The sequence below is a fragment of the Vollenhovia emeryi genome, unplaced genomic scaffold, assembly GCF_000949405.1.
Source record: "Vollenhovia emeryi isolate VEMERY1.0 unplaced genomic scaffold, V.emery_V1.0 DF939310.1, whole genome shotgun sequence".
In the NCBI taxonomy this organism is placed as follows: Eukaryota; Metazoa; Arthropoda; class Insecta; order Hymenoptera; family Formicidae; genus Vollenhovia; species Vollenhovia emeryi.
The window spans coordinates 97,041-109,556 of NW_011967056.1; the positions used below are offsets into that span (position 1 = coordinate 97,041).

Here is a 12,516-nt window from a genome sequence, read left to right on the forward strand (position 1 = left end):
ATAATATTTCTACAAGGTTGCTGAAACATTGTCGGCGAAATATTACAATTGAATGTCTCTGAATCGTCTCTGCAATATTAAGTACATTGCAATTTACAACGTTGCAATGTTTCTGAAAGGTTTGGTGCCGTATGGGATGGAATGTATGTACCAAACAGTTGTCAACAATCGCCTACCAGTCTCGCTGTCGAATCCGTCGCTTCACCCAAAAGTGAAGGCGAATTTTCTTACCGAAATCAAAATGTGATCTGTTCAGGATGTAAACGCATTATTTCTTCTTCCCTTTGTTACGTGTGCACGTACCCCCTGGTCAGACAAACTACTCGAAGTTCACCGTGGCGGTGGGGGCCGTGGGGCTCGCCGACGGTCAAGGCCGCGCGTGAAAAATCGCGGTTGGTAGAGGACTCGAGTGGCGAACGAGCGCGGCCAATCGCGCTCGAGAATCGCGCGGGGGTGAATCTCTGTGCGCGGGTGTGTGGGTCCGACTCGCGCGCCACCTGCTGTCGCGATCTCCTCCCGCGCGGACGCTGCGCGTCGTCAGCGGCACGCCAGTGTTTACAATTCAAAGTGACTCGGAGGCATGGGGGATCGATAATCCGTGCTTTGCATAATCGCGTCAATTCGTTTCTGCGCCTAAGCATGCCGTCACGCGGCGAGGACATCCTCAAGGGCTTTCAGGTGTATCCTTTGATCTGACAATTAATTTAGGCGCGATCGCGCGCTCCGCGGTCGCCTGACGGAACTTTATAGGTTAGAGGCGAGACGTCGAACCCAGAGTGCGTCCCGTTTCACGCACGATGCGCGTAATGCATCGTTCATCCTCGTTACTTTCCCCGATGTTGAATAGAGATAAATTATGCGCGACATGCGCGAAACGGAACGCACCTTCAAACGGCTCCCGCGTGCTTTTTCCTTGTGACCGAGCTTCTTGTACCCTTTTGCCCTCCTGCTCGCTCCTAATTGTCTACCTTGCTTTAAGCGTTGGAAGAAAAATAACGGTACGGGTCTGCGACAGACCTCTAGAATGTCTGCTCGCCGACTCGAACCCCGTGCAAACGGATTGGTCTCCTTAATTACGCTAATTCAGTAATTGGATGAATCTGCGCGACGCCGACAGCGGCAAGATTCTCTGGCAGGGCAACGAGGACTTGTGAGTAGCGGTCGAATTTTTCCTCCGGGCGGCTCGTCGAAAGACAGCGGCAGAATTCTTGAGCTTCCCCGTCCGATTACAGATCAGTGCCCGAGGTGGAGCACGAGGCGCGCGTGCCGAAGAAGATCCTGCGATGCCGCGCGGTGTCGAGGGAGATCAACTTCAGCTCGGCGGAGCCGATGGAGAGGTTTCGCCTGGAGCAGAAGGTGCTGTTCAAGGGACGCTGCCTGGAGGAGTGGTTCTTCGAGTTCGGATTCGTCATTCCGAATAGCACCAACACGTGGCAGAGCTTGATCCAGGCGGCGCCGGAGAGTCAGATGATGCCGGCGAACGTGCTCAAGTAAGTGGGGAGGGGCACGTCCTTGCTGTTTTTTCCCCCCGTTCGATCTCGATTAATTGCTTCCCTTTGCGAACAGCGGCAACGTCGTGATAGAAACCAAGTTCTTCGACGACGATCTCTTGGTGTCTACCAGCCGAGTCCGTCTCTTCTACGTCTAAGGCGATTTACCGAATGGTCCTAACAATCGTGCACAACGTGGGACCAAGCCCAGCATTGACAGACTACGTGAGAGTAGAACGACGCACGTGTGAAAAATCTCGTACGAGCCGGTCGGCTTTCGGCCTTTTATCGGATACTTTTTACGCATACGTTAGCGATACAAACTCGTAATTTTGTGGAAATCTACACGTTTAGAGAGAGAGAGAAAGACAGTTACGCAAACAGACCGATACAAAATTTATATCAAAGTTTCGTCGAGCAATAGCATTTTTTAAACGGGGCCTAATGTACCTGGAGAATATGTTTTTCACTCTTGAGGACACGAGGGATGCGACCTGCACCGCTGAAGCACGTAATTTATTTGTTATTTGTTAAGTACGAATAAACGCAATAAGTTTTGTACATATTGTAATACACGACACCGCGAGCAATAAAGTTAAAAAAAAAATCTTACACTCTACGTGCGTTATTTTACTTTTGTAATATTACTTTTATAGTATATTCCTGAAGTTGTCGCCAGAGAAAATGCCAAGTTAATTAAACGCGGCGTTCAACGTGTCCTCGGGACGCGCGAAGACGTTTAAGTCTTGCCGCTTAGCGAACAGCCGAGGGTGCAAAGGATTGCCCGCTGTCGTAAAACTGCGAATCCGCCAAGTGATTCGTCGCGAAGTGAGATCGACGAGGGATCCACAGCTTTCTTCATCGCACGGTCGTGCTATAACAGCCGTGCGCTATTGATTAGCGGTGTACAAGCAACACATTTTTTAGGCTTCACCACACCCCTTGAGGGAGTTCACTTTGAGTATACTCTGTCCCCTACTCTGCCTGCACGCGTTGAACAAGTGTGTAAGGAAAGGAAAGGCAAAAAAAAGCGAGCGAAGAAAACGGAGGACGAGGAAGCGTCGAGGAGTCGGCGCGCAGTTAGCTCGAATGCGAACGGACTTCCTGTCGGCCCTCCGAACTTCAACGTCACGTCGCTCGCTTCGCGCGCGATTAATTCAATTATACCCGACCAGTCGGCTTCCCTCGGCGGAGAACCGGGAGTCCTCGCGGGATGGACCTGAACGAGGAGGACGAAAGCGGTAACGAGGGCGGCAGGCAGCTATTTCTGGTCGGCGCGCCGCGCGACCCGCTGGTGTCCGCCGGCGCGCTCGTGGCGTCGTCGACGAGCGTCCCCGACGACGTCGGCCAGGCTGACGATCTGCAGTCGAGCGCCCTGACCGGCCTGATCGGCGGCGCGCAATCCACCTCCGTCTGCTTCCCTGGGAAATTCAGTAAGTGCACGACGCCGCGTGCCAACCCGGGCCTGATTTAATTAACCGCCTCCGACGGCTCCGCCGTCGGTGTCCCAAGTTGGGGTAGAGTGTCGCTCAATTAAGTTATTGCTAAGTGCATTAAGTGGATCCGCAGTCAACCCTTTTTCTTAAATAGAGTTAGCGGTAATCAGTTTAACAGTTATGAAGCGTTTGCCGCTGCCGTCCGAGCCCGCGGAGCACCGCGGCGTAAAATCCGTCACGGAATCGCCTCGTGATCGGATTCTCGCGCCGCCCCGACACTTATGCGAATCTCCCTCCGGCGTTCTTGTACCGTGGCGTCGAGACGATCCCGCCGGAACGTCGTGTCGTCGCGACGATTAAACTGTGTCTTCTCGTAGCGTATGATTTCTCGGCCAGCCCCGAGGGCGAGGAGAGACCGTCCTGCGTCATCGGCAAAAGGAAGCAGCGTAGGTACCGCACCACATTTTCCAATTTCCAGCTGGAGGAGTTGGAGCGCGCCTTCCAGAAGACCCATTACCCCGACGTGTTCTTTCGGGAGGAACTCGCAGTTCGTATCCAATTGACAGAAGCTAGAGTACAAGTAATTTCCGCATATTTTCCCTAACAGTATTGTGTACGCACGCTGGGTATCTGGACTCGAAGATACTGGTGACATTACGAATTTTCCTTGCGCGAGCAGGTGTGGTTCCAAAATCGCAGAGCGAAGTGGCGCAAGCAGGAGAAGCAGTGTAAGATCGCAACTCACATGACCTCGTCGCACCTGCCGCCGTCGGACTGCCAGGATATGCAGCAGCAACACCAGTCGCAACACTCGGATCACCTGTTACTGGAGTCACCGTGCAGCCCTATATACCTCGGCATGGAGTGGGCAGGTTTCTCTCCTTACAACAACACCGACAGCGCATCGTCCCTCATCGTCAACAACATGAACAAACCAACGGAGGCGGAAGCTGACAATAATCCACTGCTCGATCCCGAGTTGCTACAATTAAAGCCTCCACGTTCCTAATAATATTTAAAAAAATATATATATAGCATAACATATATTATTTGTAATATGGATAACATTCCATACTTTCTGAGAAGTCACTGAGATTTACCGAGTATAGCAATTAAGATAACTTGCAATATAATTTTAACTGGAGAATACATGTGCGCTGCGCGTAGAGCATTTGCTGCTGCTTTGTCGAACATGTCGAATGAAATTTCCACGACGAAATTAGGATTTTAACGTTGCACGAGGATGCAATATTATTTAGAGAACGACTGTGCGAGGCCTTATTAAATGATATTAAATGTATATTTAAAGCAGTGTGAGCCGTTACCTGATAGACGGTAATAAATCAATAATATACGAGAATCCTTGTAGATAAGTATATTATATAAAAGATTAAAACAATGAACGTTTCGGTCATCGCATGTGACCCTCTTCAGCAAAATAATAAATAAGACAAGTGAAAAACATAATGGCTAACGACGCGTTATACAAGGTGAAGGTCTATTTTGCGCTGTCATTACAAGTCTATATAATGTAAAATAGTAAAAAAGTTATAAAAGACTTATCATGCCGGTGTGTTAAAAGTTACGCATTTGGAATGGTCAGTGACATGGTCCATCATCGTGTCTTCCAATCGTTGAGTGTGTATTGTCAGATACTTATCAGATAAGGTATCGGAGGGATATCTGTTAGATGGTTTTAAGTAAATTAATATTAAGAATAAATAGATGAGGAAACGGTATGTCAAATAATATATTAAATAATATAAATAGTTAAAAGATTAATAAGAAAAAAAATAATATAAATTAATAGTAAAAACAAGTAAAAGACAGAAGGAAGGAAATATTATAAGATTACGATCGGATGAAACCATGGAAGTATGTCAAAGCCGATTAACTGGTCGAACTGTTGTGTACAAAGGTATTAAGCTTTGACATACTTCCATGGTTTCTTCCGATCGTAAGAATCTTATATTTCCTTCTGTTTTTTTACTTGTTTTTACTATTAATTTATATTTATATTATTTTTCTTATTAATCTTCCAACTATTTATATTATTTTATATATTATTTGACATGCCGTTTCCTCATCTATTTATTCTTAATATTAATTTACTTAAAACCATCTAACAGATATCCCTCCGATACCTTATCTGATAAGTATCTGACAATACACACTCAACGATTGGAAGACACGATGATGGACCATGTCACTGACCATTCCAAATGCGTAACTATTAACACACCGACATGATAAGTCTTTTATAACTTTTATACTATTTTACATTATACAGGGTGTCCCAATTTAATGTCCCACCCCAAATAACTTTTTTATTTTTAACTGCAGAAAAAAACATTTCAGACAAAAGTTATTCGGTTCGAAGGGGGACACAAGATGATGCCATTAGTTTGACCTTGACGAGTTGCACGAAGGTCACGTAAAGGTCACCTTCAATTTTTTAAATGGAACCCCCTATTGTTCATTATACTATCTTATTCTACTAATTAATATAAATAATTTTTGCCTGAAGCATTTTTCGATTTGCCTAATACTTTGCGAGATATTCAAGAGAAAATTGACAACTTTTTCAATATTTAGCTTATGATATCTCGATAACTGTCTGTTGGAGGGAAAAGTAGTACAGGACTTTTTTACTTGATTTGGCTTCAGGAACACGCTGCTGTAAAAGTGTTTCAATATTGTAACATACACCAAATTTACATACACAACAATTTTCAATAATTGGAGCACTATTGCAACAGCATATTCCTGAGACCAAATCAAGTAAAAAAGTCCTGTACTACTTCTCCCTCCGGCAAACAGTTATCGAGATATCGTAAACTAAATATTGAAGTTATAAATTTTCTCTTGAATTTCTCAAAAAGTATTAGGCAAATAAAAAAATGTTTCAGATAAAAGTTGTTCATATTGATTAATAGAATAAGACTGTATAATAAACAATAGGGGGTTTCATTAAAAAAATTGAAGGTGACCTTTACGTGACCTTCATGCAACACGTCAAGGTCAAACTAATGGTACCATCTTGTGTCCCCCTTCGAACCGAATAACTTTTGTCTGAAATGTTTTTTTCTGCAGTTAAAAATAAAAAGTTATTTGGGGTGGGACATTAAATTGGGACACCCTGTATAGACTTGTAATGACAGCGCAAAATGGACCTTCACCTTGTATAACGCGTCGTTAGCTATTATGTTTTTCACTTGTCTTATTTATTATTTTGCTGAAGAGGGTCACATGCGATAACCGAAACACACGTTCATATCGTTTTAATCTTTTATATAATATACTTATCTACAAGGATCGTATATTATTGATTTATTACCGTCTATCAGGTAACGGCTCACACTGCCTTAAATATACATTTAATATTGTTCTTTTTCCAAATGAGCCTTTTCATATATGACCTTATTAAATGTTAACGACCCGTCGTTCGTCGATAACAAGTTATATCGCGATCACATTCTCGAATTAATTAAAGGTGATTGTATACATTTTGTAAAAGATGTATATATGGATTGTTCTGTTTCACAGATAAGTAAATTCTATTCAAGGAAACGTAACGAATTTGTATTGGGGACTTGAGCAAGTTCTCGCTATCTCCCGACAGATGATGTTACCCTTAGCCTTCTTGCATCGGGCAATACTACAGCCAATTTCATCGTGAAGCTCCACCATTGGGCACGAAATGACAGTATACTGTCATTTCACCGAAGTGTAAACAACAATATTTTTTCGTAGCGTTAAACATGTCGAATTTTGTGTCAAAGAAAAGAGTATTTGCGGGGAATTTTACTGCACTACTTTTTTTCAAAAAAATCTGCAGCTGAAGCAGATAGAATTCTTGTGGAGACTTACGGCGACTATGCTCTGTCGGAAAACATGCAGATTGTTTTAGACGCTTCAAAAATAATGATTTTGATGTTGAAGACAAAGAACACTCTGACGTACCGAAAAAGTTTGAAGACAAAGAATTGGAGGCATCATTCGATGAAGACCCATGTCGGACGCAAGCTGAACTTGCAGAATCATTAGGAGTCGATCACACAACAGTTTCCAAACGTTTCAAAGCATTAGGAATGATTCGAGGGCAAGGAAATTGGGTGCCGTACGAACTGAAGCAGAGAGTCGTCGAACGGCGATTTTTTTCACGTGTGAACAGCTGCTCCAACGGCAGAAAAGGAAAGGTTTTTTTGCATCGTATCGTGACTGGCGATGAAAAGTGGGACACACTCGATAATCCCGAGCGTAAAAAATCGTGGGGTAAGCCCGGTCGTGCATCAACATCGACGGCAAAGCCGAATATCCGTGGTTCCAAGCTCATGCTCTGTATTTGGTGGGATCAGCTGGGTGTAGTGTATTACGAGCTGCTCAAACCCAACGAAACCGTCACGGGAGATCGTTACCGACTGCAACTGATGCGTTTGAGCCGAGCATTGAAGGAAGAGCGGCTGTAATTTCGAGGAGAAACACGACAAAGTGATCTTGCGGCATGACAACGCTCGGCCACACCGTTGCAAAACCGGTCAAAACCTACTTGGAAACGCTCAAATGGGAAGTCCTACCCCACCCGCCGTATTCGCCAGACATTGCGCCTTCCGATTACCACTTGTTCCGATCGATGACTCGTGGACTGGCTGAGCAGCACTTCCATTCTTATGAAGATGCCAAAAAATGGGTCAATTCTTGAATAGCCTCGAAAGACGTGTCGTTTTTCCGATGTGGAATTCATACGCTGCTAGAACGATGGAAAAAAGTAGTGGCTAACGATGGACAATACCTTGAATGACATGTTCTTTACTAATTGTTTTAAATAAAGCATTCATTTTCACGAAAAAAAAAAAACAGCGCGAACTTATTCAAGTCCCCAATGTTATGTGTAAAATTACTCTTTGCAAGACGTGTTACTCCAATATAAAATAGTAACGTCAACTTTATTCAGTGTGCATATGTTACAAGTCAGTAAATTATTTATTAATTGGTTGATCCTAGGAGCGAACAAGCGGTCTAAGATGCTCTTCCCAATCTCTCAAACGTCACTTGCGAGTTCATTTCTTTTTCTTTTACTGGTGTTCTGTTTTTACACGACTGAATATACACTCTCGGAACTATTTCTTTGACGCACAATGGACAACAAGGATAGAATGACGCTTACAGCGCTGAATAGTGCTGACAGTGAGCTCCCCGAATGCACCCTTATTATCCTCGAAGTTGTCGAAACTAATTAATCGAATAAATTTGCCTGATCAGAGCTCAGCAGAATGCCACTTGGGACGCATCTCGAGTGAAATAAATTAGTAACAGACGTTAAAAGGTTACGCAATGTAGGAGTACTCGTCCGCGCTATTCGCCGTACGTTCGATATACTGTTTATCTATCAGAGTTTCAATGCACTTCTTTATCATCCCAATAGAAGGCGCGAAAGTAACCTTCGATTGACTCAGTACCTGAAACAATAGAACCACATTAAACGCCGTTACGCAAGGCAGCTATTGCGCGGCTAGTATTGAACTCTCTGAAGCTGCCAATTCACCTCCTGTATGAGTTGATTATGTCTCAGTACTTTGCGGCTCTTCATGATACGAACTATGGCCGCCTGCAAGAACATCTTCCTGTCCTCGTCTACGCTGCGGTGCGTGGCCTCCGCGTCCTGCGGCACGTCGCGCTGCAACACGCCCGTCACACGAAATTTGGTTCTCTTGTTGGAGTAACTAAAATTGAGCGTGAGAATGGTATCCTCCTCGAGTTCGCCGTCGTTAGACCTGTTGAGGATCTTACAGTCCACCAGGCTAGCGGCGTGTTTCACCAGCTGGTCGTGCGATAGTCGCAACGAGGCGGCCGCCTCCTTACACGGTATCGCGTCGCAATGCTCGAAGAGCAACAGCAACGCCATTTGGTACGTTTGCACAGTAACCAAATACGGTTTCTTCAGGTAATTGAACTTGAGCTCGCCCTGACTCAAATGGTGCAGCCACGTGAGCTTCCGGCCGCTGAACTGCATGTGATAGAACGCCTCGAACGCCTGGATGGATTTCTCCAGTTGCTGCGGAACGTGGAACGGGCCGGGCGATGGTGGCAGACCGAGCGGCCACGCGCCGGCCTGTAACACTTTGACCGCGAAACCGGTGCCCAACTGAATCTCACCGTCGCCCTCCCGCAAGGTCGCCGTGAACTTCGCGTTGAGATCCGCAGAGACGGACATGTCCGTAAACATGCGATGAAGCTTGTTCGTAAACTCGTAACCACACGCCCGTTTCAGATCGTCGATCATCATCTCCTCGGCGTCCATCGACTGCGACTGCTGATGTATCAGTCTCTTGGCCAACATACGCGAATAGAACTTTTGGAACACATCCTTGTCGTCCACGTACTTGAACACGGTTATGGAGCGTTTCAGCCTGTCCTCGATCTCGCTTTCGGAGGCGGCCCTGGGAGACTTCTTCAGCAAAGTGTCGCAATATTTCGCTAGCTAAATGGAAGATTCATACTGTACCGTACCTTATATCAATTAGAAACCGTGTCCTAAGTTGAAAATATCGCTTCTGAACAATTTACCAGTTCTGGCGCTCGGACGGGCTGCTTCGGAGCAGGCCTGTAATTTACGATTGCGGAGCAAGCTTTGTCGAGAGCACCTACGAAACTTTGATCCGAGCTGAACACTTCCTTAATCATTTCGGAATATTTTGAATGTACACTTAACATATTTTCCACAAACTGCATGTATACCTGAAATTAGAAGTTTACACCTTTCTGTGAAATTGAATAAATCTGCGTACTCGCCAATACCTTCGGGCATGCCGTTAGACTCACATTTTCTCCTTGCAAAGGTCCGATCGCTTGTAAACCCTGTAGTGTAATGTGACGAGTGAGATGTTGCACAAGCGGATCTAAACCTCCCGGCAAGGACCTCAATAATGGATAAAGAAGAGCTAAATCTCGCCGGCTTTCATTCTTTATCATCATCTCTGCCTCCGAGTGCAGCAAATCCACGTGGGCAGCTACCATTTTGTCCTCACAACAGGCTCTGACCTGCAACAAAACGTTGGCCGATGCACATCCATCGATTCTCAAGACTGTTTCGAAAAACATACACGGGGAAACGACAGCGCACTTTTGCAATAGAGCTCTTGTGAAGGAACTTGTAAGCGCGCGCTTCCTCTTGGGCGAGTCTCCACGTAACCTTCTCTATATAACGCGTGACATCAGACTGCTGCAGCAGCGACGACGCCTCCGACGTGTAAAATTCTCCGCTAGCCTCTAGAAACGGCTCCTCGAAAATTTCTTGGTACAACTGCAAGATAAGATTCGATCCAATAAAGAGTTCGGGAAAGGGGGCTTTGAAAGCCCATGTGTTTGTTCTTATAAAAGTCACACAGATTTGTTATGTAACTCATTACGTTTAATTTCCCCTTCATCTTGTGCTCCTCTACCCGTACGAAGCTCTCTATGACACCGCAGATAACTTCGGTCGGTGCGAGCATTTTCGAGTCTCTGTCGGCGTCAATGCACATAAGCAGGAGAGAGACGAGCCTCTCCTTGAGTGGTATTATCATCTTTTTCTTCCAGATGTCAAGACCCAGCTCCCCGATCTCCATCTGCTCCTGGCACTCCTCCTCCCGGTTGTGCAAACTCGTGCCATAGATGAGCTCCGCCTCGGACAGCTTCTGCTTCTTGATGTGTTGCTGATTGAGGTATAAGTACAAGCTGTGCAAGTAGTAAATACCCTGCGAGTACTCGGTCCAGGCGCGATAGTACGCCGGCAGCAGCTCCCACTTGTCCGTGTACGAATTCACCTGCACCAGCAGGTGGTCTACATGGTTGACCAAGAACCTCTTTGTCTCGTCGTACAAGCGGTCGGCCAGCGGCTCGGGATACGCGACGCACAGGGAGTAAACGTCGCTGCAAGTGTACCCACGTAAATGCACGCCTCCCCGACATCGGCGTCGAGCTAAACAAAAATTTCTCCTACCTGAATCTGTCGTTCCATATAGCGCGCGGGATATTCGCCAGAGTTATCACTCCCTTGATGGTCTCTTGCAGTACGTGCCACGTCTGATTGAAGTCCACTCTCTTGGGTTTTAGTGACATCCTTCCTGCCTTCCGATCGGCAAGGCTACTCGATAACCCGATCGCGACGGCGCTCACTGTGTACTACAAACCTGCAAAACAGCAGAGTCACTCATGCGGTTTATTTACATACGTGACCTATACCGTTGCCCGCTCGAGCGCGGCCACGAGTCCGACTTGTGCGGGAGGCGACGGGTCGGTCGCCGGACGTACGGATAAGGGCAACACGCCATCCCCGGCGGCCGCGTCGTCCCGAGTACCGCGATCCCACGGAGCACGGAGGGAGACTGCGTTTACACGGCTTTGTTCGTGCGTTTTGTGCATGGTCGGTTTAAAAATAACGTTAAAAGTACGATACACCACGTCTCGCGCGCGCGGGCGGGCGTGCACATGCACGCGCGTCCCACGGTCGCTCTAAAATCTCCCCCTCCCCTCCCCCCTCCCAAGGTGACACACGCGCGCGCGGGAGTCTTTCAACTCCTCGCCTCGGACCGACCTCGGGCGCGGACGAAAACCTCGGGTGGCCAATGGCGCGTGGCCGCGACTCGGGCAGCGTGCGTGTTGTGCACGCGTTGCGAAATATCGATTCGAGCGAAAGGGGGACGATCCCGTCTCTTCGCCGCACGGGACGCGGAGGAACCCGGGGGGAGCGACCTGGCGCCTACGTCTTGCGCTACGCGCGCGTGTACCCGACGCGGGGCGGGGAGGGGGACAGGCACCACACAGCTGACTGGCTCGGCGGGTCCAGATGGACCGCGTGTGTCCCGTGCGCCCGCGATCCGGCCTAACCAAAACGAGACGAGGCGCGGGAAGAGCGCCGCGCCAGCGCCGAGACCGCGCGCGGACCCTCCCCTCGACGACGGCGGCGTCGACGGCGACGGTGACGGAACGGCGGGACGTACCGGGGCGTTTATTTTTGGGGCGGGGACGCGAGTCACTCGCTGCTGCCGCGGCGGAACGACGCATGGCGAGCGCACGCCAAGCGCATTTTCCGTAGCCCCTCGCCCGCGTCAGCTGCTCCCGTTTCTCTTCCGCACGTCCTCGCGCGCTACTGCCTCCCCGTCCGCGTCGCCCGCTGCCTCCGCCGCTTCCCCGCGTCGCCGTTCCACGCTCGCACTCGGGGCTCGCACTGTGCTTACTCCCGCGGTGGCCGTTGACGCGTTGAAACCTCAATAACATATCCGCGGGCCGCGGCCAGCCGCGGCCATGCTCCTCGCGTGCGCGTGTGCGCGAGCGCGCGCTGCGCGGCCCCTCATTCGCCGTATCGCCGTATCGTCGTATCGCCGTCACACGGAATTATCGCGCACGTGTGTGTAGCCCCGCACGTCCGACGTCGCCGCGCGCACCATCGACGATGCGGTGCGCGTAGATCGCGCGGCTCAGGCACAGTTTGACCGCGGAGTAATTGACAGATGCGAGTCTGGACTAAATATATCCGATTTTATCGACAAATTTGATCTTTTGGTGCGAGTCCGGACTAAATATGTTCGATTTTATCGACAAATTTGATC

At 48.0% G+C, this 12,516-nt stretch overlaps 3 protein-coding genes across 5 annotated transcripts; 2 read left to right on the top strand and 1 right to left on the bottom strand.

Moving 5' to 3' along the window:
• The first annotated feature begins 534 nt into the window (after positions 1 to 534).
• Positions 535 to 2,107, top strand: LOC105558797 (retinal rod rhodopsin-sensitive cGMP 3',5'-cyclic phosphodiesterase subunit delta). The gene is made up of 4 exons (XM_012006708.1): positions 535 to 680; positions 1,088 to 1,150; positions 1,233 to 1,490; positions 1,567 to 2,107. The coding sequence occupies exons 1-4, from the start codon at positions 640 to 642 to the stop codon at positions 1,646 to 1,648; spliced, it is 444 nt and encodes a 147-aa protein (XP_011862098.1). The 5' UTR covers positions 535 to 639; the 3' UTR covers positions 1,649 to 2,107.
• Positions 2,108 to 2,191: 84 nt separating this feature from the next.
• On the top strand, positions 2,192 to 4,389 carry LOC105558796 (homeobox protein ARX-like). 2 transcript variants are annotated; one of them, XM_012006706.1, is made up of 3 exons: positions 2,192 to 2,923; positions 3,304 to 3,506; positions 3,606 to 4,389. In XM_012006706.1, the coding sequence occupies exons 1-3, from the start codon at positions 2,704 to 2,706 to the stop codon at positions 3,933 to 3,935; spliced, it is 753 nt and encodes a 250-aa protein (XP_011862096.1). In that variant the 5' UTR covers positions 2,192 to 2,703; the 3' UTR covers positions 3,936 to 4,389. The 2 variants fall into 2 exon arrangements, with proteins under 2 accessions (XP_011862096.1, XP_011862097.1); XM_012006707.1 differs by having other exon boundaries at positions 3,304 to 3,473.
• Positions 4,390 to 7,842: 3,453 nt separating this feature from the next.
• Positions 7,843 to 12,241, bottom strand: LOC105558798 (cullin-2). 2 transcript variants are annotated; one of them, XM_012006711.1, is made up of 8 exons: positions 12,145 to 12,241; positions 10,908 to 11,097; positions 10,336 to 10,837; positions 10,050 to 10,229; positions 9,749 to 9,967; positions 9,494 to 9,664; positions 8,472 to 9,407; positions 7,843 to 8,385 (listed from the first exon to the last, which is right to left on the bottom strand). In XM_012006711.1, the coding sequence occupies exons 2-8, from the start codon at positions 11,024 to 11,026 to the stop codon at positions 8,254 to 8,256; spliced, it is 2,259 nt and encodes a 752-aa protein (XP_011862101.1). In that variant the 5' UTR covers positions 11,027 to 11,097; positions 12,145 to 12,241; the 3' UTR covers positions 7,843 to 8,253. The 2 variants fall into 2 exon arrangements, with proteins under 2 accessions (XP_011862101.1, XP_011862099.1); XM_012006709.1 differs by lacking the exon at positions 12,145 to 12,241 and adding an exon at positions 11,219 to 11,437.
• Positions 12,242 to 12,516: the final 275 nt, after the last annotated feature.

Coding starts and splice junctions, on each gene's coding strand:
- LOC105558796 (XM_012006706.1), top strand. CDS start 2,704: ATGGACCTGAACGAGGAGGACGAAAGCGGTAACGAGGGCGGCAGGCAG. Junction 2,924..3,303: donor CTGCTTCCCTGGGAAATTCA/GTAAGTGCACGA, acceptor GTCTTCTCGTAG/CGTATGATTTCTCGGCCAGC. Junction 3,507..3,605: donor TGACAGAAGCTAGAGTACAA/GTAATTTCCGCA, acceptor TTGCGCGAGCAG/GTGTGGTTCCAAAATCGCAG.
- LOC105558798 (XM_012006711.1), bottom strand. CDS start 11,026: ATGTCACTAAAACCCAAGAGAGTGGACTTCAATCAGACGTGGCACGTA. Junction 9,665..9,748: donor GACCTTTGCAAGGAGAAAAT/GTGAGTCTAACG, acceptor TTCTAATTTCAG/GTATACATGCAGTTTGTGGA. Junction 8,386..8,471: donor ATAATCAACTCATACAGGAG/GTGAATTGGCAG, acceptor CTATTGTTTCAG/GTACTGAGTCAATCGAAGGT.
- LOC105558797 (XM_012006708.1), top strand. CDS start 640: ATGCCGTCACGCGGCGAGGACATCCTCAAGGGCTTTCAGGT. Junction 681..1,087: donor ATCCTCAAGGGCTTTCAGGT/GTATCCTTTGAT, acceptor ACGCTAATTCAG/TAATTGGATGAATCTGCGCG. Junction 1,491..1,566: donor ATGCCGGCGAACGTGCTCAA/GTAAGTGGGGAG, acceptor CTTTGCGAACAG/CGGCAACGTCGTGATAGAAA.